General features: G+C 42.3%; 2 protein-coding genes across 12 annotated transcripts in view; one reads left to right on the top strand and one right to left on the bottom strand.

The window, feature by feature from the left end:
- The first annotated feature begins 599 nt into the window (after window positions 1-599).
- On the top strand, window positions 600-27,101 carry TCTN1 (tectonic family member 1). Of its 6 annotated transcripts, XM_045506377.2 has the most exons (15): window positions 602-908; window positions 4,576-4,696; window positions 9,778-9,908; window positions 11,196-11,347; window positions 12,781-12,868; window positions 14,409-14,518; window positions 15,941-15,961; window positions 19,887-20,021; window positions 20,568-20,693; window positions 21,062-21,147; window positions 21,697-21,837; window positions 23,057-23,219; window positions 25,263-25,388; window positions 25,982-26,126; window positions 26,532-27,101. In XM_045506377.2, the coding sequence occupies exons 1-14, from the start codon at window positions 689-691 to the stop codon at window positions 26,123-26,125; spliced, it is 1,764 nt and encodes a 587-aa protein (XP_045362333.2). In that variant the 5' UTR covers window positions 602-688; the 3' UTR covers window position 26,126; window positions 26,532-27,101. The 6 variants fall into 6 exon arrangements, with proteins under 6 accessions (XP_045362336.2, XP_045362333.2, XP_010967948.2 ...); XM_010969646.3 differs by having other exon boundaries at window positions 25,982-27,101; XM_045506378.2 differs by lacking the exon at window positions 21,062-21,147 and having other exon boundaries at window positions 21,713-21,837; window positions 25,982-27,101.
- HVCN1 (hydrogen voltage gated channel 1) overlaps window positions 25,608-27,723 on the bottom strand; it is a 34,598-nt gene continuing 32,482 nt past the window's right edge. For all 6 annotated transcript variants that reach the window (XM_045506382.2, XM_010969644.3, XM_010969645.3 and 3 more), the window contains one exon: window positions 25,608-27,470. In XM_045506382.2, coding sequence (XP_045362338.1) covers window positions 27,405-27,470 — 66 coding nt within the window. In that variant the 3' untranslated portion in view covers window positions 25,608-27,404. The remainder of the gene's footprint in view (window positions 27,471-27,723) is intronic.

The following is a 27,723-nucleotide window of genomic DNA, read 5'->3' on the forward strand; positions in this document are numbered from 1 at the left end:
TTTTCCTTTTAAGACCTATCAGTCATTCTTAGTTTCCGTCAATTTTTAATTTATAAAATTATTGTGTTCATCTGTTCCCCTTACCACGAAACAGTGGACATAAGTTATCTGGCAACCTCCTGGGATACATATATCTAAAACAGAAAAGGCAAAGCAAGTATCGACAGTGAGAGAAAATTCAAGGATCGTGAAGTGATCTCTGTGCTTCTTCAGAAGACCCTATTTAGTAGCTTTAGGAGAGCAGTTCCCCAAATTTCTGTCCCCTACCCCCCACTGGTTGCGTTAAGACATTTGTTAAAAATATTGATCCCTGGACTCTGCCCTAGACTTACTGAGTCAGAATCCCTTGAGATGGAACCTGGAAATCTGTATTTGTAAACAAACACCACTGTCCACTGGGAAACCACTGCAAGAATTCACAACCCCCTGCTCTCCAATGGCTTCACATCGCACCTCGTCCGCGCCTCACGCCCCCGCCCCTTGTCGCCGGCTCTCCCAGGCCCCGCCCCGCCCCGCCCCGCCCCCCGCCCCGCCCCCCGCCCCGCCAGCCTCTCTCAGGCCCCGCCCCCGCCTCTGACGTCCCTTGCAGCCTCTCGCGACCCTTCCCGTGATGCCCTGCGCCCGGCCGCTGCGGTAGCTAGGCAACAAGCGGTCCTCAGCGGCTGCCCGCGCGGGGTTCGGCTGGAAAATGGGACCGCGGGGCCTCTTGCACCTCTTACTCGTGCTGTTGGACTGCTGGGCGTCCGTGAGCGCCCAGGCCGGGGCCACCCCGGTGGTGACGATGGAAGACCTCAATTCTACAGAGCCAGCCCCAACAACTCTCCGACCCGCCTTATCTCCTAGGCCCCCTGAAACCTCCAGGGCTCCCAGGCCCTCCTCAGGCCCCAGGCCCACCCCAGTCACGGACGGTGAGTACTAAGTGCCAATTCCTGGGGATCTGCATTGATCCAGCCTGGGGGGTGGATAGCCTGGGTGGGGTTGTAATAATGATAGTTAACTTTTATTGAACATTTACTATGTGCGGGCATTGGTAAATGTTTCATAGGCATCAATTCTCTAAACCCTTAGAGGTATTATCCCTGTCATACAGATAAGAAAACCAAGGCTCAGAGAGCTAAGTGGGACAATGTAATAAATCTTCGAAAGAACTTGCCGTGGTCCTGGACAATATTAATGCTAAAGGCAATAATGAATCCTTGCATCTTTGCAGCTGAACACGAAATTAAATCTAAAGTTTCTAGACAGGTGTGGAAATTAAGTGCGTAGAATACATTGAATTTTTCACTTATCAAAAAAAGACGTCAAAAGGCTAGCTTACTGAAAGTGACTAGCTCAAGGCCTGTGTCTGTTGACTTGAATTATAAAATCCCAGGATTCCTCCTGTGTTGAGTTGGAGGTGGGAATGTTACTGAGTCCAAACTTGTTCTGCTCACTGTAGGACAGGCCAGTAAATTGGGAGACAAGGTGTTGGAATAACGACTTTACTGAGAAAGCCAGCAGACCCAGACCGCAGAGTAATAGTTCTGGAGAACCATCTTCCCCCAAGTCAGGATTCAGGTTCCTTTTAAACTACAAAGGGAAGGGGGTGTGGTTGGTTGTTGCAGACTTATTGATATTGGAATCCTAATTCTTGGAGCTGTCCAGGTAGGTCAGGTGGTGGTATTCCTGCAAACCTCCAACAAGATAAATGTTATTTTCTATTCTGCTACTTTTTATCTTTATATGAATGGGAAAATGTTATACCCTTAAAGGTTAGAGCCTTGAGAATGGGCTACCCTGTATATTTGAGGCTATAGGCAACATTCTTTTACAAAAGGTGCAGAATCAGCATGACTCAGTACAGGAAACAGCATGGGGTTGAAGTCAAAGGAGTAGATCAAATATGGAGTCAGATTTGTTCTTTTCTATTACAGGAAGTTATGGGGTGAGGGGTTATGCCAATTTCTTAGGAAAGAAGGTTAATCAAGGTTTAATCAAAGTTAATTTTCTTAGGTGTCATTAACATTTATCAGGGGATGATCTAATCCTGGAGTTACACATTTAGTGACTTTTGTAATCTTACTTGACAAGGATGACTTCAAAGGATATCTGTGACTCTGAGATTAAGTGCATATTTATGAATATGCATTTTTCTGGGATGAGGATTCATTGCAGTGAGTAGTTTCTCAAATGGGTTTGTGATCTCAAAAAAACGTTTTATGTCTTCTGACTGTAACCGCAATAGATACGTAGTATTTTTTAGCCCTTCTTAAGAGAAAACGATCTTTTCTTAAATTGAGTTAGGCTTGGTATTAGTAAATAGAAAAGTCATCATTGGCTGACATCCTGAACTCTAGAACTTAACTTCAGTTACTGAACCCTTATTTCTCCTTTATAAATTATGATTAGTCTGTAAGAAAAAGTACAGAGAAACATATATGCCACTTCAGTATAAACAAAGCTTTGTTTTATATTGAAATTGTTGATTTGATGAATTAGTACGGAAGTTAAGTGATAAATTGGGACAGAATACAGCTGAGTATTCAATATCCAAATTTCTCTAAGGTTTTTTGGACTGAGTTGTCTTTTATCCATTGTAAGTATTCTATCTGTTAATGCATTTCCTGCCCAAAATGAAGTTATTAATGAACAATCATTAACAGATTATGTGTTCAGGGGTGTTTTTCCCAATATGGGAGGAGGAATTTGCACTTTCCTTCATCTTTTTTAAGGGCATCTGTTTAGACCTATGCAGGTAATATAATAAATGACAGCTGGCATTTATTAACTCCTTACTATATGGCAGACCCTGTGCTAAGCATTTCATCTGTGATGTATTGCATTTATTGTATTTAACAACGTTATGATGTGGGTTATCCTCATTTTTCAGGTAAGTGAATTACTTGCCTGATTTTAGGACACTCCCCTGGTACTGTTGGAGCAGGAGGCTGACTCTGAGTGGAGAACTGGGCAGCCATTTACAGGTAGAAGAGAAGGATGGGTTACAGGTAGAAGAGAAGAATAACTTTCATCTTGAATCTGAGCTCTGTTCATTAGTACCCTGTTTTGAGAGCCAGGCATGTAGATATGAAGAGGCTTGGAAGAGCAGCTGAGTGCTACTGAGACTCTGGGAGTTCTCAACAGATACTTGTTGGCTGATTAAGTACACTCACATCGTGATAGAGACTTTTTTCCCCTGAGTAGAGTTGTTAAACACTATGGCTTTGTCCCTAGTAGTCTTATAGTTACCTACCTATGAGGGGTTTAAGTTTTGGAAAACAAATCAAGGTTAATTTTAAACACATAAGGCAGACCGCCTAAACACCATTTTTAGTATTAGCATGCACGAGCTGTGTTATTTTACCAAGCACACGGAGAAGCCCTTGGCTAGAGAGAAACATATAAACTTTAGAGGAAAAACTTGTGTGTGTGTGTCTAAGAAAGGATTGTGTATTTATTGACAAAAATTTCCCCTTCTCCTTACACACTTCTTCCCAGGGTATGTTTTTAGACCTTTTTTTGAGCTATGTTTTTTCTAAAGCTCATTTTTATTGTGAAAGAATTCATGCATGCAAATAAGAATGTTGTATGGATGCTCTACTAACATTTGCTTGAGATCTCTTATTTTGATTGGTTTTTGCATGAAATCCTTTTTTGAAAAAAGAAACAAAACATTACAGGTAAGATTGAAGACTGATCTGACTCCCTTTTTTCTAACAATAATTAAACTACTGTGAGTTCAGTGTTTATCATTCTCATGCTCTGCTATTTCTTTAAAAGATTTTTTGCGGTGGAGGTATAGCTCAGTGGTACAGTGCGTGCTTGGCGTGCACAGTATCCTGGGTTCAATCCCCAGTGCCTCCGTTTAAGGGAAAAAAAGTAAATTAAACAAAAAGCTTCTCCCCTGTTTGACAGACTAAAATAAGGTATTAAAAATCCAAATAGCCATCATTATTAAAAATTAAAGCTTCCTAAGTGGGGATTCCTACCCCTCCCCTGCTTTATTGTCTAAATTACCAAAGGTATTTCTAGGACATCAAGTAGAAAGAACCTGAGCCTGTTGGATCCTTGGCCAGTAGCCTATGAACGTGGGCTCAGCTTCAAAGCTGAAGGTGACATCTGAGGAGAGGAACAAGATGGAGAACCTTCATTCTGGGCAGCCTCAAGTGGTCCCTTCATCTGAATCTCCATCTCCAGAGGCAGAGTTTGGGACTTTGCAACGATCTGTGATGGTTCTTATGGTCTGGCAAGTGATTTACCCTGCTGGTTCTTAAACCTTTCATAATTATTAGCATCATCTGGAAAGTTTTTGAAAAACACAGGCGTTTGGGTTTCAGAGTTAGCCTACCGAAACAGTCTTTGTAGGTGGAGCACAAACAGAACTTCCCAAGTGAATCAGATGATTAGCCACTTTGGGGAAACCTCAGATTGAGAAGTGCTCAAACTGACAACTTTTCACAGATTTACCCCAAAACGCAATAGGAAGAATAAAACAGACCTTTTGTACGAAATGGATTTTTGGTACATTGCAGTGGCAGGGGGCAGTCACTACCTGCTGATTGTGATGCTGTGCACCCCTCCTCTCTTCCTCTATAGTTGCTGCTCTGTGTGTCTGTGACTTGTCTCCAGAAAAGTGTGACGTCAACTGCTGTTGTGATCCTGATTGCAGCTCCACGGATTTCAGTATCTTTTCTGCCTGCTCAATTCCAGTTGTCATGTAAGTTTGTGACACATGCAGTTTTGATAAAATTGGACCAAGATTATAGAATCTGGGGACAGAAAGTGAAAAATTCCCCAGGCTGAAAAACCCAAACCTGATTTCCTGAATTTTACATCATTCAGAAGCCATGCTGTCCAAACCAATGCGTAGGAGAGTGTCTATCCCGTATTTGCGTTAGCTAGATGATAGTGCGGGCAAAAGAGAAGAGAGACAAAGAGTATAATGAAATCTTTGTGTTCATAGACTGAATTGCATTTCACTTTGATTTGTAAACAGATAATGTGTTACATTTTTGTGTCAATGAATTAGTCTCATGTATAGCATAGGGTGAAAAGTGCAGTTTAATTTTACAGCTTTTGTTGTAGACATAATACTTGTAACAGAAAAATTAAATAGTCAGGAAAGCTTTGTTTATACTTTTTTGACTTATAAATCTACCAGAAATTCTCATTCGCATTGTGTAGGAGAATAACGGAAAATGACATTCCCAGTCAGGAATCTCTTCTAAATTATCTGTTTTCTCGTAATTCAGATTTCAAAGCTTTTGGATAAAATAGCAGCACTTAGAAGAGGTTAATTTATTCATGATGGGACCAACTTATTATTCAGAGACAGCTAATTTAAATTGAGCCTTGTACCAAGTTGCAGCAATTGATACTTGATAGGTTGAATGCCTTTTTGGAGGTGCAGTGTATTTTTCCAATGAGAAATTATTTCACTGATCAATGGGAAGTTGAGTCTGCTTCTGATACTGTAAAAATGCCTGGAGCATGGGATGTTATAGTCAGATGATTTTTGCGGCTACCCGGACTGCATTGTGGTTCAGTCTCTGCTGAAAGTCATTCTGCTTTCCTGCTTTAGTAAGTACTAGGAGACTGAGAGTCCAATTTGAGACCATTATTTAGAATATAATTTTTTAAAAAAATCAGCCTGTATTGCAAATTTAGATACAGACTATTAGAATATGGGTCAGCAAGCTTTTTCTGTAAAAGGCCACATAATAAATATTTTAAGCTTTGCAGGCCGTATGGTCTCTCTTGCAGCTTCTCAACTCTACCATTGTTGAGCAAAAGCAGGCATAGGCTGTATGTGAATGAAAGGGCATGACTATGTTTCAGTAAAACTGATTCACAAAATTAGGTGTGGTTTATGGACCACACCTAATTAGGTTTAGAAGTTATAGCTGAATCCATAGTGCCCTCAAGAAAGGACCTCAGAATTTCTTTGAGTTAGTTTTGTTTGTGACTTTCTCCTAAATATAAAGTGTAGAAATAATGAAATCAAAACTAATACTGCTAATTGAGTGTTCTTGCTGTGTAGATTCTAATTCATAAAAGGTATGTTTACATTTGCTGAACTGTCATTAACTAATCCTATCACCTAGTAAATTGTAAACTTAATGTAAAGATTATCGGATTAATGTCTGTTTTCCTTATTAGGTGTAAGCATCATAGTAACAATGATCTCTCTTACCTACTACGTTACCACTAGTGCCTGGCACAGCTCCTGCCACATAGTTGGCCCTCATTAAAAATGAGTTGAATGGATGAAATTTCTCTCCTCCACCCCTGACTGATTCTCTAGTATCCCCTTTTGACTTTCTCTACCATTGTTCTTTCAGGCCAGAAACCAGGAGGCTGCCCTGACTCCTGCCTCTTCCTTGTTTTCTCACATCTAAGCCATCTTTCACACCTCACCATGCCTTTCCTGAGCTCCTCCTCTGTGTCAGTGGGGATTTAAAGATGAGTTAGACATGGTCCTGCCTTCAAAGAGAGAGCTTTTTGAATAAGGGAGACAGATGAGTGGATGGCAGTTTCTGCCCCAGGCGCTAGAAGAACTCAAAGGAGGGGTATCCACCCCAGATAGTTGGACTGGGGAAGGCCTTCTAGAAAATACCTGAGCTGAGCTGGGTCCTGAAGAACAAGTAGAAGTTGGCGAGCACAGAATCAGGAAGGGCATTCCAGGCGGAGGGAGTGCACAGGAGCATCCTGGGGATGAAGGAGTATAGCCTGTTGGCTGCACTGCAGGTGACTTAGCATGGCTAGAGCAGGGCAGAGCAGGAGGGGCCTGGGGAGGTGGCAGAGGTCAGATCCTGAGGGCCTTGTGTGTGTGCTGAGGGGTTTGGATTTTTCCTGAATTCTTCAGGGGGCCAAGAAGTGAGGGAATCAGATTCCCAACTTAAATTCTGCAGTAGCATGGACAGTGGATCACAGGGGCCAAGCCTGGTGGCAGGGAACCAAGTAACAAGCTATAGCGAATGAGGATTAACAGATGTGTTCCTCCTCACCCTGAAGGTTATGACGGTGGGACTAGAGGGATGTGTGCAGACCTGCTACTGATACACTGCACAGGATTAGAGACCTGGCTGACCAGAAGGGGAGGAGTAAGGAGTCCCCTCCTGCTGAGTCTTCCTCCATGATTGCCCTCATGTCTGTCCCTTCCTGTTCCCTTTCTCTTCATAAGCTCACATCTCATCTTGTCACTCACTTGCTAAAGAATCTTCAGAAACTCTATTACCTACAGAACCCATAACCTGGATTCAGATCCATCCCAACCTCTTTCAGATCTAATTTCTTCCTAACCCCATCTTGAATCCTCCATCCAGCCCAACTTTAGTACTCAGTTTTCCAAACACCATCACTACATCCTTGGCCAGTGCCGTTCGTGCACGTGGATTAGTCTCCCAGTCCCTCTCTGTCTGACTCCTACTCATCCTTTAAGGCCAGTAGGACTCATAGATTTTTCAGTGCTGGATCTCTTCTTTTAAATACTGCTCATAGTTTTTCAAAATATTCTTTATGCACATAGTAACAACTGATAATACCACTAGAACTATATAGAGCATTTGGGAAAGAGGCCAGTTATAAAATAAAGCAATACCCCAGCATAACAACTGATAATACCACTAGAACTATATAGAGCATTTGGGAAAGAGGCCAGTTATAAAATAAAGCAATACCCCAGCAGTAACCATTGAAAAAATATAGTGGAAATGCTTCTACTCATAACACCAATGAAATATAACATAATGAGAATTAAACTTAACTACTCAGAATTTATGTGAAGAAAACTTCAAAATATAGTGAGACAAAACATTTGAATAAATGTAGAGATAGCCTGTGTAGTGGGATGGGAAAAGTCGTCACATAAACATCCAATTTATTATAATGTAATTCCAGTCAGATGGAGACGGAAAGTATCAAACGGACTCTAAAATTCATCTGGAAGAATAAATAGATGAGAACAGCCAAGATGTTACCGAGTAGGAAGCACAAACTACCAGGTTTCAAACATATTGTAACACTGCAGTAAAGACGACAATGTGTATTGATTCAGGACATACAAGTAGATCGTTGGAAGAGAATAGAAAGGCCAAAAATCTGTTGTGTGTACTGATTTTACACACAGCTGATTTTTTTTTAAAGTATTACAGTTTTTTTTGTTATTTATATATTTAATGTAAGTATGGTATTTCACATCTGTGGAGTAAAGGTTGGATCATTTAGTAGATGATGTAGAATGATTATTGAAAAGTAGAAAACATTAGATTACTGCTTCATAGCATTATACCAAAGTAAATTATCAATAGATTGAAGAATGAAATGTTAGAAAATAATGAATGAATGGAAGATATAGGCAAACATTTATTAATCTTGGTTTGGGGATGTCTTTTAAGCATAAACCCAAAGGCAAGCCATAAAAGAAGATTGGTAATGTCATTATTTTAAAAATCATTTAATACCTGAAAAAAGGAATTATGATTAAAAAAAAAAAGTTAAAACTTCTGTGTGGCCAAAAACACCATAAAACTGAAAGGTTAAAAAACTGGGAAAAAGTATTTATAACACTCAAAAGAGATTCTTAAAAATACAGGTTCTTTTAAGTCAATGAGAAGACAAACATTCTAATAAAAAATGGTCAACTTACTGGGAAGAAATACCAGTGAGCATATTTTCCATATGGAAGAATATTTAACCTCTCTAGTAAATGAGGAAAATTCAAATTAAAACAATGAGGTAACAGATTTTTGCCCATGAAATTGGCAAAGGGTAAAAACTGACTGATAGTATCCAATCTTGGCAAGAGTATGGGAAAATAGTCACTTTTGTTACTACAGTGTTGGGAGGATGCATCTTGCCTTTTTGGAGGGCAATCTGGAGTATGTCTCAGACACCTAAAATTATGTACTTGCCTTTTGACCCAGAAATTCCACTTCAGGAGATACGGCCTAAAGAAATAACTGGAGACATTAATAAAATGTACATACAGAGATGTCATTATAGCATCATATAAAATCACAGAAAATTTGAAACAGCCTAGATCAATGGTAGAGGATTGGTTTAAAAAAATTGGGAATATCTTAATAAATTGATATACAGTGATGCCATTTAGTATAATAATACAAAAATGCATTTAATGACATGGAAAATATTGGGCATATTTCCTACATATATATACTACATATTAAGTGAAAAAGGGCTTCAAAGCAATATGTAGTATAATCTTTTTTTTGTTATATTTCTATGTCTGTAATATATCTGTATCTATATCAAATTGATTAGGGTTTGTTAAGTATAGGATTGGTTGAAGACTTGACTATACCATAACTTCCAGGTCCCTGAACTTCCTGATTTTACATTTTCTCATTTTCACTGTCCTTTGTGAAGACAGCTTTATTCTAAAGACAAAGAATTTTTGGATCCATTCAGGGTAATTATAAATAGTCTGAAGTTCTGCAAAATTTTATAAAATTGATTCTATCAGAGTTTGCAAGGTTCATTTACATCAAAATTATACCCCAATCTATATTTCCGTACTTGACAAGATTTCCTTAAAGGTTATTCATTGTAGTTGTCTTAATATTTTCCCTGTTGGATGAAAAAAATTTCAAAAGTCAAACATTTTAGCACTGAATAGACGAAATAAAAATGGATTCAATTCTAACATCACACTCATAAATATCCTCCATGTAGTTGTTAACACAGTACAGTGCAAGCATCTGACAGTTTCAAAATAATCTTACTAAGATTGTGTGCATATGCCTTAAAACTTTGTATTATTATTTTTTTAATTTTCAGGGGTGATAGTCAGTTTTGTAGTCAAAAAGCAGCCATCTATTCATTGAATTTTACAGCCGACCCACCTCAGAGAATATTTAAACTTGTGGAGCAGATCAACCCATCTATTTTCTGCATTCATATTACAAACTGTAAGTATTTGATGGTGATATACTTTGTGAAACTCTGAAAATTTTTTCTTTTAAAAGTTCTTTTATAAACAAGATTATACTGTATAGCACAGGGGAAAATATACAAGATCTTGTAGTAGCTCACAGCGAAAAAGAATGTGACAAAGAATATATGTATGTTCATGCATAACTAAAAAATTGTGCTCTACACTTGAAATAGACACAACTTTGTAAACTGACTATAACTCAAAAAAAAATTCTTTTATGGGAAAATGTCCCATTCAGTTAGATTTAAAGCAAATATTCTATGGTTTGGCTAGAGTTTATCTTCTGAGGCCATTCCACAGACAACTGCAAGTAACTTTATAGATCTGTGGCATGCACATTTTCCTTAATTGTGCTGTGTGGTTGTCTTTTGGAACCTCATAGTGTATTTCAAAGGTGTTTATAATATGTGGACGTGCATAGGAATCTAGATTTATTTAGGTATGTGGGTTTTGTTTTTTTTTTTACTTTATTTCCTCCTGGTTGAATGGTTGAGAATCACATTCAGCTTTGGTTTCAATTTCCTTTTTTCTCTTTTATTTTTACTAAGAACATTTGCATGAAAACAGGATCTTTATTTTTATCTGAGCATTTGGCTCAGTTAGGTGTCAAAGTACATGTAAGTGTAAAATGTTATCAAGATATCAAAAATCAGAGACACATGGTTTTATCAATTAAACTTTATCATCTTTTTAGAGTGTCTTTATATTTTAGTCTTGTTCCCTTGCAATTGAAAACATAGGCAAATGCTCTGTGATTTGTAATCTGAGGTAATGACTGGTCAGTCATTGTCGTGTTCTCTAACATAACTGGCCCAGGGAACACACCAGCGCATTCCCTACTTCTCCTTCTCACGTACACAGCGTATTATTCTCCTGGGCTTTGGAGGTGGCTGTGTGAGGGTAGAAACAGGATCTTTCTTTCCTGTAGCCTTATGGAGAGAGTTTCCCCTTAGAGGTTTACGCAGCAGACGTCACAGTCCATGAGCTGCAGAAAGAGACTATTACTGGCTTCTCTTATGCTGTTTACCTGTAGGCTTTAGAAACTTGCTTCTATGATGTTAGAAAAATAGGCCTGTCTGGGGATCCTGTTTATTTAATAAGATTCAAGAAATCTTGAAGGAAGTGAATATAAAAAGATCCACTTTAACTTTTTCACATCAGCCTTAATGCTTCTAGAAATTGTTTCCAAAATACTATATATGTTATATATAATATACTTATTACATTTTGTACTGATTTAAAATACTTTTTCTAAAAACAGATAAACCTGCATTATCCTTTATTAATCCAGAAGTGCCTGATGAAAACAATTTTGATAAATTGATGAAAACATCTGATGGTTTTTCATTGAATGCAGAATCAGATGCTTCTTTCACAGACAAACCGGACGCTCCAAATTCTGCAAAATATGAGGTGAGTCAAGGATTTTAAGTGTACTCATTCCGTTGCAGATGCCTGTCCTTGGAAGTTAACTTTTCGCCATGTTCCTAGCAAAACCATCTTTCCTGAGACATAGAATTCACATCAGAGACTAAAAAAACTTAATGTTTGTGTCTATAAATCAAAGATCATTAAAGTTAAAATTATGTAGTTGAATTCTAACATAGGGTTTCGAGTCGTTTATTCTGTGGTAAGCTTGCATTTGTCTCTGTGGAATTCTTTGTTCTTCTCCGCCTCAGAAGAGGCAGCAAAGTGCTTGCGGCATGCTGCTGGGAACACAGGGTGGATGGGCTGATGCCTGCCCCTCTTCTCAAAGCTGTGTGTAGTTTTATAGACTTTGGGAAGATGTGTGCTATTTGTTAACCATTCTTAGTAAACCTTTAAAAATGGTATACATTAACTTTTACTAAACCTCAAAAATTTTGGAAGCATCTTTTTAAGAGAGAAGTGTAAAAGCAATGTGTGCAAATTCTGGAAGTTAAAGGTATAGAGGTACATAAGTACAAATGGAAAGGCCCCTGTCCCCATTAAAATGCACATTGCAAATCGCTGTTAACACCTTGGTGTATATTCTTGGCTTTTAAATGCATCTATTAAAATATACACATAGTATTGTGCAGAAGCGGGGTTTCCAGTTATCTACATTGTTCTATAAACATCCTTATTTGTTCAGTGATAAATTTTATGCACCTTCCCACTTCGCTATAAAAGTTACCATTTCTTGAGCATTTTCCATGTGCCAGGCACTGTGCAGAACTTTTCAGACATTACTGCATACAGCCGTGGGAAGCGTATGTCATTTAAGTGATGAGGAAAACCTAGGTATAGGCAAGAGCTCGTGTTGGAGCTACACTTTACTGATGCAAAATATTCCTTCCGTGGATGTATCATTTATTATTGAGCCATTCCACTATTTGATAGACTATTATAAATAACCCACAATAAACATTCTTATAAATACATATATCTTTATCTGATTAAATCCTTAGGATATATTCCTAAATAAATGGGCTACCTTGGTCAAAATGAATGGGAACTTAAAACATCGATACCGGATTGACCTCCATAAAGACTGCAGGAGTTTATAGTCCCAGCCCCAGGGAAGGAGAGAGCTTGTTTCTCCCTTGCTGGCACTTACGTCAGCTTTTTATGTACCCTTCCAGAGGAATTCTAGAATAAAAAAGCCTGCAAGTACAGTAGCATGCACACACACAAACATACATCCTTAAAAGGAAAAGGGTGGGGCAGCTAGATGTGAGCTCTGTGCGGGCAGGGACTGCATCTGTGTTTTGCTCATCCCTGTGTTCCCGGGGCCTTCACTGCTGCCAGGCACGTAGGAAGTGTCCAGTAAGTGTTGAACAGATGCGTAATAGCAATATGACAGCTGTTGGTTGTTCTGTTTGCAGTATGGGGTTTGTCTGCAGACTTCAGATTCATTTTTGAGATTTCCTTCTCCCCTTACGTCATCTCTCTGCAGCGATAATAACCCCGCGGGTAAGAGAATGGGCTTTTTTTTTTCTCTCTGCAAAGAGTTTGCTCTTAGTTTAAATGTATAGTAGTCATAATTAAACAGGCTTCATAGCTAGAAACAGAGAGTCTTAGGGTTGAAAGAGTCTCCAAGGTTGATAAATATAGTTGAGTTTCCCACCCAGTGCGAGAATCTTTTTTCCCATGTGCAGGCATTGCTTGAGCACTTGTAGTGATGGAGAACTCGCTACCTGCAACCGGCCCATTCAGTTGTTCAGCTTTTCCAGTTGTTGGAAAGTTCTTTACTCACTGGAGCTGAAATTTGTCAATAGCTAACATTTATTAAGCACTTACTGTGTGCTGGGTATTGTGTTAAGTGCTTGCATGTGTTTTTCCGTTTAATCCTTACAGTGATCCTCTGAGGGAGGGTTATCTTCATTTTTTAGATCAGGAAACTGAGAAACTTGCAGTTTCTCGCTCAGGCTCACTCAGGCTGTGGTGGGTCCTGCTTCTCCTTTCAGGAGTATCATCCAGTCCAGGGAATAACCCTCTTGACAGTAGAAGGCAGCAGGCATGGCTCTCCAGTCCTTAGCCAGCCTCACTGTGCAGAAGCCTGCTAAGCCAGGGTGAGAGCATGTGGCCTAATGAAGCTGTACTTGATACATGAAGGAAAACGAGGTCTGTTGAAAAGATGTTTAACCTTGCTCACACAATAGGAACAGTGTCAGTTAAAGCCAAACTGAAGTATCATTTCCACCTAATGGATTGGCAAAGCTCAAGAAATTTAAGGCTGTGGAGAAGTAGGCACTCATCTGTATGGTTTGTGGGACTAAATATTGGTACAGCCTCTGTCAAGAGCACGTGTGCGATATGTATCAGAATTGCAAATGAATATGCCCTTTGACCCAGCTGTTCTACATCTAGGAGCTGGTCCTACAGAAGCTCTGGCCCACGTGCAAAACAATAGATTGCAGCCTTGTCTGTGATGGCAAAGCTGGAGACAACTTAAGTGTCTGCTGATAGGGAACTGGTTGAATAAATTATGGCATGTCTGTAATAGAATACTAATTATCCCCAAAGAAGGGAGGAGGAGGCTATTCATGTACTCGGATAGACAACTCCAAGGCATTGCTCAGTGAAAAAAACAAAGGGCAGAACATATAGTTTATGTTTGTTTTCTGAAGGGGAAAGAAATACTGATGTGTCTGTGTGTGTGTATATCCTACACACACATACACACACACACACACACACACACGGATCTGCATAGGATATTTCCAGAAAGATACACAAGAAACTTCATGCCGATTGTCTCTGGGGGAGGGAACTGGTAGGAGCTGGGGAGCTGGGGTTGAAGGGAGACTTCTCTCAGCATCAGTTTGAATCATGTATTACTTATTGGGAAAATAATTTTTTAAACCCTATCCTAACCTTGTTGTATAGTCTGTGCCGTAACTTATTTTGTGGTTTTACTTACGTTACAATTTTTTAGTTACTGTCGGGCAGTTGCAATTTTTTTCTTCTTTTTTTTTTTCTTTCTTTCTCTTGGGAATGTTACGATTTCCAGCATTTCTGGTCAACCAAGCTGTTAAGTGCACCAGAAGCATAAGTTTGGAACAGTGTGAAGAAATTGAAACCCTGAGCATGGCTTATTACAGCAGCCCTAAAATTTTGAGGGTAAGAATTATTTTGAAGTGAAACTGATTCATTAGGTTTGTTTTCTGTTCTTTGTACCTTTTTAAAGTATGACAAGAGGAGAAGAATTTCAGTACATGATTGACACTCAAAGCAAAATTTTTCTTCTCCAGTTCTTTGGTATAATGATACCAAAGATTTTGAAATAGTCGTTTAAATTAATTTTTATTTTTATATAGTTAGCTCATATTTTGCTTTCATTCATTTTTTTCATTTTGATGGTAACCGATAGTCTCCTGAATTAAAAAAAAACCTTATTAATAACCAAAGACTTCAGAATTATAAAAACATCTTAATGTCTGTCACAGAAATGATCCTATTAGCACCAAAAAGATATCTTTCTGGTTGGCAGATGAAATAAGCACCCAGGAAAGGACAGGAAATAGAGTTACTGGGGAAGGGAAAGGCCCTGGTGTGAAGGCCCTTCTTTCTGGTTACAGTGACTGAAGCCTGAGCTGAATAGATGAGAGAGGCCACTGGCCCACTTTGGTGGATAACGTGGAGGGTCACAAGGGGCGAAGACATTTTTCAGTGATTAAAACCCGTATGATTATTGCAGAAGCCCCCTCCTCTCCTGATTTCCTTTATCTGAGGGGTGTGTCGGGGCAGCGTGGCCCATGGCACCTGCACCCATCTGACCTGCGGTTTTCAGAATCACGTTTAGCCTTTTCCTCTTCCCTCCCTTTCCCTCTCTCCTCACAGTCAGCCATCTGGGTCTGAGAATTCTTCCAGTCCGCCTGACTTCCCACAGTTGTCCTGGGAGACATGTAGTCCCTCAGGCACACAGGCCCAGCTCCGTTTCAGCACGGGCCTTCCCCCACCCACCCAGAGCTCCCTAATAGGAGCTTTGGCCTAATAGAGTGTCTTGTGATTAAGAAGTGGGTCTGGGGGAGATGGGGACAGGAAATGAAGGGAGGTTGAGCCCTTCAGAAAGAGCTCCAGCTGTGTAGGGGAGGCAGGAGCTGGGCATCGGGGGCGGTGGGTGGGGAGTTGGGCTAGAGGCAGGAAGACCAGTTAGGAGACTGTGGGAATCACCTGGGCAGCGATGCTGTCCTTCCAGTGACAGCAGGCACAGTGCAGGTTACCAGGGGGATGGGAGCCATGTCTTCCCTCCAGTGTTACGTCACTGATGATCGCATGGAAAATACTGAATAATTTCACAGATGCACGGAGGCTTCCTGAGACTAGCTCTGTTGGGCTGGTCTGTTAAGCTTCCAATCTGCAGGAAATGAATATAGAAGGGAAAATGTACACAGATACAGAGATACGTAGGTGGCAAGTCTGTTTTCCTTTTTGAGAAGCCTTTAATAAGAAGAATATGCCCTTTAGCCTACGGTCTGAAGAAGCAATAAAAATGCTTCTTTTTGTTGTCTTTAACAAAATGTGCTGTTTCTTTTTGTCTAGGTGCCTAATTCAGGAACAAAGGTAAGACTACTACTTAATGGAATTATTGGCTTATTTTTGAGCCCTTTGAAATGAATACACTTATGATTAGAAGGGTACCTTACTGCCAGTAACAAAAACATTTGCCAAAAAGCAACCAGAAATGAAATGGGGAAACTCCTTAGCAGGCCACCCTTTTATCACAGAAGGGTCAGATTTTCAAATTCCCTTATTTTTTTTGTAGTGCACACTTGTTCATGTTTAAATGACATAGCTGTCTTGACTGACAGTGGGTGTGATTGGCTTCTCTGCTTTCAGGGCATCCTTTGATGTCTTCTTGGTCTCTTGTCAGGAGAGCTGGCCAGCTCCCAGGCTGCTGTCCATCCAATGTAGAAGATAGAAACATTTTGCACAGGGAATGTGCACACCTGTGTAGGAGCTGAGCACTCTCAGGGTAGCTTCTGGGCTTGAGTTGCAGGTAGGTTCTGTTCAAAGCATTATTGTCCCGACCTGGGGACTCTGTAGGGCTGAGGTCAGGAGGCCAAGGCCCCTTTGCGGATGCGTCAGAGAGAAGGATGGTGGATCTACGTCTTATTTTTGGATTTGCGCCCTGTGCCTGCCTTGCATACAGCTCCAAAGAGGCCCAGGGCAATGGCCTTGTCAGAGTCTCCCAAAGCCTGTGGAATTGGTTGTTCCTGGTTCAGAACTCAGCTGTGCCATTGTTTCCTCATGTGACATATACCTCAGTCTCCCTGATTGCAAGTGGATGGTAGGCATCTGCCCCAGAGACTTCATGTAAGGCTCAAGAGAGAAAGCACACGTGAGATGCTCAGGGCAACGTCGTACACACAGGAAGCAGCACGGACAGCAGCGCCTCCTGCAGTTGATTCCAGGAAGCCTCTGGACACAAACGTGTTTGTGGACGAAATGGTCATGTGGCTGGAATTCACACTACTGTGTGTGGGCCTGGATTTCCTCGTTTGTGAAGGTGCTTTCAAACTTCTTGTAGTTATAGTGCTTCTTCAAATGAAATCTCAAGCAGCACCTTCCCTAGTGTGTAACATGGGTTGAATCCAAAGCCCCCAGTTGGAGCAGGAGTGGGGCCAGAAGCCTTCTACCTGCCCGGCCTCCCCAGCTCTCTCCGGTTTGGTCCCTCAGAGGAACCCTGCAGATCCCAGAAACCCATCTTGAAAGTCACATAATAGACTAGCTGTCAAATACCTCCAGCCACTAAGAAGTGCTTTTATTATACCATTCAAAGCTTGAAATGTCTGGGGGCAGCCGCCATGTCCACTGTACAGCGTTAGTACTAGGGTGGTGCCTTATATGTGTTGGGCACTCAGTGGGTTATGTGTTAATTGAAAGGATGCCTAGGGATTGGTTCATTCAGGTAGGGAAGACCTCCTATGAGGGACAGTGGGACGTTACTGAAAGGCGTGTACTGTTGCCGAGCACTGTTCCATGTCCTGTGCATGTCTGCAGTCCTTTAGTTGTCCCGGCTGTCCTGGGAGGTAGGTCCTGTTCCTGTCACTCTCCAGCTCATGAGTTACAGAGAGTTGAATTAGCTTGTCCAAGGCTACACAGCGGGAAGAGGCAGAGCTGCGAGAGAAAACCAGGCTGTCTGGCCCCAGAGGCCTTATTCCTAATTGTGATACTGGACTAGCTATACTCTGTGCCAGGCCCTGGGCTCGAAGCTTCACACACATTCTCTCCTTGCAACTTGTGGCCAAACAGTCAGGAAGCGGAAGTGGCAGACTGGGACTTCCAGCTCAGATCTGTGTTAAACCAAAGCTTGTGCTCCGAAGGACATCAACTCATATCAGAGATGTGTTTAAAAAGCAGTTTCCCAGGTCTGTTAGAGGATCAGGAATATGAAAATTAGATTCGGTCTCCCCATTAAGTGAACCCCATTATAATTGCTTGGAACCGTTGTTAACATCTGTTGAACTGTCAGTGGAAGACTGTCATGGTCCTCTAGTTTCACTGCTAAGTGTGACTGAGTCCTTTGTCAGTGGGTAGTTTGGGTATGGGCTATGACTGAATAGGACATTCAGGAAACCAGAACAGCCCTGCCAGTTTCATTCTTGTTACTATCCCAGTGGATGTGGCTAGACTAGTGCAGCTCTTGCCACTTCCAGTGGTCCGATAGTCTTTACAAAGCTTGTTTAAACTGAACCCTTCAGTTTCTGCCAGCCACACCCACCCACCACTGGCACGGCTCCATCAGAGGCTGGTATGAAAGGGTGTGCACTTTCTTGGAATGCAGCACCATTGCTGGATCAGGGCATGTTCAGGTAACGGAATCCAGTGTCAGCTGGAAGCATGGCTTTCCCTATTTAACTCGTAAAGCCAGTGGTACGACTTGCTGTGCAGAGGGCATTTTGGTGGCTGATGTTGCCCTTAGTGACTGTCACGTGACAGCTCATCTTTGCTTCCAAACCATGTTACGTTTTTATGTAGAGGTTTGACTTACAAGGACAGTTGCAGGTCGTCTTGGTCATGGGAGCAGACATGTAAGAACTACTTGTTTATCTATAAAATGACAGCTTCAGTACTTAGTAATTTTGAATTATAAACAGTATAGTACATGGTTGAGGGCAAAGTTCAAAGCAATATAAACAACTAGATACAAGTTAGGTTCCTTCCTAAACAGTGGTTTCTGAGAACTGACAGTAAGAGCAAACGTCAGATTTGTCTCACGGTATGAGACACGGTATGAAGAGGCCCAGGTATCTAGGGGTTCGAGCCATTTAAAGGATTGCTTGGTGCTTTGTCACTCTGCTGGCGATGATGTCCTTTAACAGCATTGTTCTAACCAGGGCTTCCTGATTCTGCTTAAGATATTTGTCTCTGTTTTTCTTACCCGTGATCCCAGCACCCAACGTGTGTGTAAGGGTGTGTGTAGGAGTTGTGTAATTGGGTCAGGCTTATATTCAGAGAGGCTGTGGGGACTTAGGGGGATGGCCCTGGGGACTGTGGAGAATTTGCACTTGTGTGTCTAGAGCGAGTGCATTTATCAGTAGGAGCTGCAGTTTGAAGGTGAGAGTATCTGTATGCATTTCATGGTGTGATGAGAGTTTTGTGTGTGTGTGCAGTTGGTGTATAATTCACATACCATAAAACTTACCACTTTAAAGTGTGCAATTCAGTGGTTTTTGGTATATTCACAAGGATGTGGAATCATCACCATTATCTAATTCCAGAATATTCTCATCACCGCCCCCCAAAAAACCCCATGCTCATTAGCAGTCAGTCTTCATTCTCCCCCAGCCCCTGACAACCACTAATACACTTTCTGTCTCTATGGATTTGCCTATTCTGGACATTGCCTATAAGTGGAATCATGTAATATCAGTATCATGTTTTCAGAATTCATCTATGTTATAGCCTGTGTCAGTACTTCATCATTCTTTTTTATGGATGAATAGTATTTTTTTATATGGATACACCACATTTTATTTATCCAATGATCAATTGATGGACAGTGGGCTGTTTTCAGTTTGGGGCTATTATGAATGCTGCTGTGAAGGTACAAGTTATTTGTGCAAACATGTTTTCAGAGGTAATCACTTTTTTTTTTTTTTAGATTTTTTTTGGGGGGGGTGTCGGGAGAGATAATTGGGTTTATTTGTTTATTTTTAATGGAGGTACTGGGGATTGAATCCAGGACCTCATGCATACTAAGGACATGCTCTACCAATGCTATAACCTCCCCCTCAGAGGAAATCACTTTTAATGTTTCAGTTATGTCCATCACATATCTTCTTTGTGAATGTACGTATGGATTTACATATCAGTATCTGTATTTTTACAGACGTTGAACTCTAGTGTGCATGTTGGTCTTTGGCGTGCTTTCCCCTACTTGGCAGTGTATCTGTGGAGGTGTGGCTCGAGGTGTTCGTTACTCTGACACGTTCCCCTCTGCTGTGGTGTGTCTGTAGTAATCCAGGGCTTCTTCACCTTGCAGGTCCCTATCACTGTTCAGTCCATCGTCTTTCGGTCTCTAAATAAAACGCTAACCCGACTAGAATACACTGACGTACTGAGGCAAGTTCTTGTCGAGACTGGGCAGGTACAAGTCTGCACTAACGTCGTTCTTGAGGTAGGCACCCAGTGGGGCTCTGAAAGTTCTCTCTGTCTGTGGTTGACTCAGGCTGCGTGATCCTGAGGGATAACCGGACGCCCTCCACAGGGGGCTCTGGCCCATCCAGGGTGCTGCTTTTCTTGTCTTGACCTCCTGCTTGCCTTTATCCTGTCTCACTGGAGAAAGCCTCTTTGACTCTGAAATAATGTGTGGTTTTTCTCCACAAATCTAGTGACTTATGAGAATACATCCAAATTTGTTGTTGCTGCTATTGTTTTAACATAATTATCTGCAGAGATGGGCTGATTACATTCTGTTCAGACCAGCTGATTTGGAACTTGTATAACTGGGCACAGAGAGGCTCAGATGACCCTGCTGTCAGCCGGGGGTGATGCGGAGCTAACACCTCCCATGATCCGATTGGATAAGAGAGAAGAGCGTCAGCATCTCAACATGTAGAGAAATGGGAAGGGATTTGCCCCCGTATATATTTTCTCTTTTTTTGTATACAGCTACAGAAATGTGTTGGGAACAGGGGTCACTGAAGTATCATTTTGTTTTTAGGTAAAATACAGCCTCACATACACAGATGCAGGTGAAGTAGTACAAGCTGATCTCTCTCTCCTTCTGGGTGCAGTTAGCAGTGCAATGGTTCCACTGCAGCAGAAGTTTGAAATTTATTTTATTCAGGTAAGTTCGATCAATTTTGTACAAGTATAGAACTGCTAAGTGTAAAGAAATCATGACTTAGTGAAAAAAAAAAATCTCAAGTTAGAAGTATTACCACATCTAACAGTTTGTACTGAACAAAGGGTTTGCATGTGGCATGCGGAGCTCGTAATGAAATCAGGCCAGAGAGTCTCTCCCATGTGAGCTTGTTCTTTTACAGCATGATGGACTCCTACGCTCAGTCGGTGTATTTATAGTTCTGAGTAGGGGGAGAAATTCTTCTAGTGGTTGGTGATCCCAGATTTTATTATGAAAATCATTTCACTTTCCCTCTGCCATTTCCCTATTAAAGTGAGAATTACCTGGGGCATTTCTGCCTTGTCTTTCAGCAAAATACAAAGCCGGTTCCTCTCAGTGGAAACCCTGGTTATGTTGTGGGGCTCCCATTAGCTGCCGGATTTCAGCCTCAGAAGGGATATCCTTTTTGGTTCTGTGGAGAGAGGCTTGAGTTCCCTGTCCATGCGTGTGGGCCACACTTCCCTCCGTTGCTGAGGGCCCTGAGGGCTGGGAGAGTCCAGTCTCCGCCAGAGCTTCCTCTGGGTGGCTCTGGTCGGTGGTCGCTGTGCCTGCACAGAAGTAGGGCTGCGTGGAGCCCGACCGGGTGAAACAGTGTGGCCCCAGGACTGCCAGTGTCTTCCAGTGAAAATCTTAAGACAGAAAAGTTGGCAGACATTTAGATGTATTTAATTTTGCACTTACATAGACACTTAAGCAAATTTAGTGATTTTGAAAACTTAGAATTAATTTTGAGGAGCCAGTTTCTGAGAATTCTTCTCAGCATCTTCTAATCAAGGAAAATAGTTATAACTATTTTTTGCCTTCTCTTATGAAATAACTGTCAAAATTCCAGAGGCCCAGGGAGGGGATACTTGGGTCTCAGTCCTGTCTCATGTCACACATGTGATATTATTTCCTAAGAATCAGCTGCCTCGGTGCTGGGCAACTCCCTTAACTTTCTGTGCATGTCTGGGATTATTCAGAGCACAAATAGATACGGACAACTGACGATTCTTCGTAGCACAACTGAGCAAGACTGCTTAGCAGCAGAGGGGATCCGGACCCCAGTGTTATTTGGTTACAGTATGCAGTCTGGCTGTAAGCTCAGGTAAGAGAGTAACTTGTTTCTGTCCAAGCCTGTTTGTGTTGATCAGAAAACAAAACATTCATACTCTTCCCCGTTTTAACCAGACCTCTGCATCCGCTGACAGGCTTATTAGCATTATTATTAGTAGATAATAGCAGCAGTTAACGGTAACTTAGAATGATGCAGCTTTTGGTTTTCTAATTTTAATTCTCATAACCATAAACCATTTGTCATGATCCAAAGGAAAACCGTTACAACCCTTTTACTTATCAGATACAGCAGAGTAAAACTCTCAAGGCTTTGTATGTTTCCTTTCTAAGGTGGTGGTAGTCCTTGAGTTCACAGCAGAAGATGTTTTCCCTGAAAGTCCTTCCTGTATTTCTGAATTTTAATACACTCAGCACAGCAAACTCAGCACAGAGAGGAAGCCTGAATGTGATCTCTGTTTTTAATTTATCTTTGTATCATCAAACATAGTGTAAAATTTCAAACGGCTCTGCTTGGCTTGTTATAAAAACAGTAGTTATTACTCTCATTTCTCCCATGCCAGAGGCAATCACTTTCAACTCTAATAGCTGATTTTGGGGGAACTTTACCCCCAGATCTTGAAGTAACCCACATGTAAGGCTATTTCTGAATTTTTTGACTTACTGAGTTCCCACTATGAAAGGTGAAGATTTGGCTCTTTTCCCCTTCATCCCCGACCCCACCACCCACTCACCCCCATCCTTACATCTCCCCAGGGTATCTGCATCATTAGTTTGATTAGACCAATAGTCACCATTTACATTATTAGTTTCGATCACTTTAGACCTGCATTTCTCAGAGGTTTCCATGGAATACATTTCCGTAAGCTGGCAGCAGGGGTGTCCAGTGTGTTGGGAAACACCAAATTAAAGTTAAAAACATGAGCCCTTACTGTGGGACTTCTCAGGCTCCTTAACATGCTGGTGTGTTTCAGGAGGGACACGGGTATGCAGTATTTCCCCAGTTTTCGGCCATGGAACCCTTCTTGTACGGAGCCTCAGCGGAATACAGTTTGGGAAACATGGTTTTGGATTCATCTCCATGGCCAACCAGGATTTCACAAAGCGAGGGACACTTTAAATTCTATCAAATAATCTCCTTTTTGGAGAGTGAGAAGATAAACTGGAGAGAACACACGTGTTGTTGAGACCTGTATAAACTGCAGGTGTGAACAATCGCCTCGTTCAATTGACTTCGTTTTCCTTCCTGAAAGACTGACCGGAGCTGTCACGTGTCGGCTGGTAGCACAGAAGGTGAAGAGCCTGCTGAAGGGCCAGGGCTTCCCCGATTACGTGGCCCCTTTTGGAAATTCCCGGGCCCAGGATGTGCTGGACTGGGTGCCCGTCCACTTCATAACCCAGACATCCCACGTGAAGGTAGAGCGGGGTGGGGGTGGAGCTGAAGGCCACATGCTCGTGGTCTCTCCCTGTGTGCCTGCCCCTCCTCCCCCGGGGTGGGTGGGGGAGCAGCGGGGTGGGGGCTGTTGAGGAGGAGGAGCTGGGGCTTTCTTGTCCGGTGGGCCTGGATCTTGAATATTGATTCTGTCCCTTGTTAGCACTGTTGCCTTTGGCCCAGTGACCTATACAGGTTTGAGCCTCTGTTTCTTCATCTGGTACCTATAGTTCCGACCTCAGGGCTTGTTGAGAGTTAAATGAGATGACATTCATGGTGCCTAGGGGTCACCCCATAAAAGGGAACCGCTACCAGTCACTGTCCTGCTCCTTTTTGGTGTCACACAAGGCTTTCTCCAGGCATCGTGGTAGGCTAGGTGAGTGTGAGGACTGTCTCCACAGACGTCCTCCCCTCCACCCAGCTGTCCCACCCATTGTCCCCTGGTCTGTAGAAGCAGTCCACACGTGAGCGCTGTCAAGTCTAAAGTTCCCAGAAGAGTTTAATGGAAGCTGACATCCTACAAATAGGTTCACGTGTGCTTTTTCTGCCCACCTTTTCCTTTTGTCTCAGCAGTCAGCGTGCGGGCCGCCCCTCACTGGAGGTGTGCTCTCCGGCTTATCCTCTAATTGCCCAGCTTTTTCTTGTCACAGTTCCTTCAGGCCTCTTATTATCTGCTTAGCATATTTATAGCCTGGGGACAATGGGGGTGAGGACTAGCTCACCAGCTCTGATCCCGCCCTCCCCACCAAGTCCCGGCAGACCCGTGATTACTCAGTCCCTACTGTTCAGCTGCCAAGTCTTGCCTCAGCTCTGCTGCCTCAGTGAACCAGGCAGATTGCTTCTGCTTCTTGGAGATGGGTTAAGACATCCAGTTATTACTTCCCGCTCAGAAGGGAAAATGTAGGTTGATAGGAAAAAGGCAGTGGCGCTTACATCAGCATTGCCGGGGTCTGTGCTGGTCCAGGGAGCTCCGGGGGCCTGGAGCGGGTTTTGTGCCGGCTTTTTAGGTGGAGCAGGCAAGGCAGCATCTGCTAACCTCAGCTTGTGCCAGCTGCATGTTGCATCTTCTCCTAATAACAGGATATTCTCAAGAATTTTTCAGCCTGTAAGTTTCTTAAAAGGGAGTTCTAAGCCAAGGAATTCCACCCATGCCTTTTTGGCAGGCACCAAATTTAGCAGGCCTGCTAGCTTTACATGTCCTGAAGAGGCTTATTTTTAAAAGCTTTTTATTTTTGAAAAATTTCATACATACACAGAAATAGGATACTACAGTGGAATTCCATCTCCCCATTGTGCAGCTTCAACTTGGTCACATTTGCCAGCTGAAGACTCTAAAGGCAGGGAGGAGGTCTGGCAGGCCCCCTGGCCTGTTTTTCCCATGGGGCAGAGCCTCAGGCCTGGCTCCCAGTGTCCGGGCCTGACCTTGGGCAGCTCCAGTGTGGAGCCAGTGCCATCAGTTCAGGTGGACAGTTTATATCTTGGACAGCTTCAGACCCTGCCTGTATACCCCAGTGTAACATCTTAATTGCCAACTGATGGAATCAGATAAATGAAAAGAAAGCACTTAGATTTCCTATAAGTGCATTTTTAACATGATATGCAGCCTGGTTTAATTTCTGTGTATTAATAACAGCATTCTTCTCCACCTTCCCCCCCATAATTTCTCTTCTGAATTATCCTGGGGTAAATGTGAACAGGTGGGTGAAGTCAGAGTACTTAAAGCCCCGGAGGTTCCCCAGTTGGGTGTGGGGTTCCCACACCTCTCAGGTAACACTGGCCTCTAGAAATAGGAGGAGATGGAAAATTATGCTTTAGGTATTAAAATATTTTTTGAGCATTGAGTACTTTAAAACATGTGCTTTCTCTAAGCTGTTTTTATCTGAACTTTTGGAGTCTATTCATTCTCTTGTTCAGAACATTTTGTAATATGTGAAACATTTTATAATTAAAACTCTGCCTAACTGCAGATTAAGTTTGACTTGAGGTAGTATAATACTCAAACTGATTAATGGCATTTTGTTTTGCAGGATTCTTGCCAGCTCCCAGTGGCTTTGGCTATAGAAGTGAAGTGGACTAAATACGGATCCTTATTGAACCCACAGGCTAAAATAGTCAATGTAACTGCAAATCTAATTTCATCCTCGTTTCCTGAGGTAGGCCGAACTTTATTTTTCTTTAAACAACTTTATCGTGGTATAATTTCTGTACAGTAAACCACATATTTCAGATGTACAATTTGATGAATTTTGATAGATGTATATACACCTGTGAGCCACCACCAAGATACCTAACATTTCTATCACTCCCCAAGAGGTGCAAATAGGCCTGACTTTAAAGCTGTGTACAGGTTAAGACACAAGTCCAGACACAAGTCAGTTGTGATAGGTTAAATTTACTGTTTTATAAAATTTAAACAATCTGCATTCTTAAAAACAATTTAGCAGTCATTATATTTTAGAGAAAAACAACTCCTCTGAACACAATGCTTTTATTCACATTAGCATTCTTGTTTAGATTTGATCTTTAAAATTCTTGTGAAGACTGAATTGTGATTGACATTGATGTGTTAGGACAACCTGAGTGAAAACTGTCTCTCTTCTGAGTTAACGACTGATTAACCCCCCCTATGTATGTATCCACCAAGTCCATGAACTGCCAGCAGTTGGCTGAGGAAGGGATGAAAGCTTTGTCATCCTGGTGACGCCCTGGGGGGCGGGGCTTTCATTACTCTGGCTTTTCATTACAGACCAGCTCAGGAAATGAAAGGACGATTCTTATTTCCACTGCGGTTACTTTTGTGGACGTATCTGCACCTGCAGAGGCAGGCTTCAGAGCTCGGCCAGCCATCAACGCCAGGCTGCCCTTCAATTTCTTCTTCCCATTTGTTTGATGTAAGTCGTTAATTAAGGAAACAACACCACACCTGTAGAATCGAGCACGTGCAGAGCCCAGGGTCCCTTGGCAACATCCCACTTTATTACGCTTATAACCCTTGAGGTTGCCCCCAAGTCAGCACACTTCCCTTCTCCACTCACTTCCCTCTTTTCTCCTTTTGGAAATTTCATTCTACTTGGTTTGACTTTAGAAGGGGTGCCATCTGGCCTTGGTCATGTCCAATAATCTCAACACACAGGTCGCATTGTGGGACCAAACTGCGCATTTGGGAGGACGGTAAAGAGGACAGATCTTGAAGTAGCGAGGTGTTGAGGGTTTATCCAGTTTATTCACCCCCTGCTTTAATGTGAGTTTAAAATAAAATATTCATTGTTTTTAGTTCAGGTTTTCTTTCTTTTCAGGTCCCGTTGAAATGAGTACAAAAATAGCAACTTATTGTATAAAATCGTGCAAGTAGAGTACAAGACCTCACGAGGGGATCTTCCCCAAAATGTCATGGTAATTACAGTGGAGTCTTGGGTCTAATTGCCACTTCTGTCCCAGGCACGGGAGTGCGCCTACTCTCCAGCGAGTGGGCTGGTGTGGGCTGCCACAGAGCAATTCCAGGCAGCTGAAGCTGGCAAGAGTAGTAGGAGGGCCCGAGGGAAGGAGACAGTTTATTTTACATGTTAATTGTACAGTAATTGAGAAAAATGTTGTCAGGTGGCAGAACTGGGTGGAGCCAGCTCAAAGCTGGAGGGTGCACAGGAGGGGGCTGGGCTCTGAGAACAACCTCCTTGGGGGGAATTGCGGTAAGACAGAACAACTTAGAAATATGAAAGACTTTTCTAGACTGGGCTGGTAGCTAAGGTAGCTTCCTTTTTTTTTTTTTGTCTTTCAAAGTGTTCATGTGAAAGGATGCACTGGTTTCTCAATATACATGTAAAATGTGAAAACTGTACATTTGATGAGATTAAATTTTACATACAGCTCGTAATTGTCCAGCTTCGTTCATTTTCAAGCGAGAGTAAAGTGTTCAACACGAGAGAAGTAGAGTTTCTGATACGTTTGTTAGAGTGTGGGGTGGGAATGGGATGGGACAGTCTGAGTCACACCAAGGAAGAGACAGAGCCTCTGAAAGACTGTGTCCCCCAGAATCCGAGTGGGCGGCAGTGAGGCAACGGCATCAAACCAGACGTCTCCCCGACACGGCCCCAGGAGAGGGGCTGGCCTTCTCATCGCAGGCACAGGCCTGTGAGGCAGGGTCTTCCCTTCTGGGTGGAGCAGGTAGGTATCTAGTTCACCTCACCAAGAAGTCCATGCTGTCTCAACAGCTTGTTAAGTCTTTCAATTTCTTGTTCCTATTATTACAAAAGCAGATAAAATCTGAATTTACCTTCTGAGCTTCCCCAGGGATGTGGCAGTCATGCAGTGAGCCCCAGGCATGCAGGGGACACAGCTGAATGAAAGCCACACTCCTCGTGGAATCAGCCCTCAGGGGCCCAGCGGACAGCAGTGAGGGGAGAGACCTAGAGGAGGGGCGCCCTGGCGAAGGTGCAGGGAGGGAAGTGGTGCCTGAGCGGAATCTGAAAGGAGGAGAAAGACCTGAGCAAG

Source organism: Camelus bactrianus, chromosome 32 (genome assembly GCF_048773025.1).
Source record: "Camelus bactrianus isolate YW-2024 breed Bactrian camel chromosome 32, ASM4877302v1, whole genome shotgun sequence".
In the NCBI taxonomy this organism is placed as follows: Eukaryota; Metazoa; Chordata; class Mammalia; order Artiodactyla; family Camelidae; genus Camelus; species Camelus bactrianus.

What these genes read in the sequence shown, in the direction of transcription:
- TCTN1 (XM_010969646.3), top strand. Translation starts at nt 689, where the DNA reads ATGGGACCGCGGGGCCTCTTGCACCTCTTACTCGTGCTGTTGGACTGC. An exon ending in GCAGCCCTAAAATTTTGAGG is followed by an intron (nt 14,519 to 15,940) that starts GTAAGAATTATT and finishes CTTTTTGTCTAG; the next exon opens with GTGCCTAATTCAGGAACAAA. An exon ending in TTGAAATTTATTTTATTCAG is followed by an intron (nt 20,694 to 21,061) that starts GTAAGTTCGATC and finishes CTTGTCTTTCAG; the next exon opens with CAAAATACAAAGCCGGTTCC.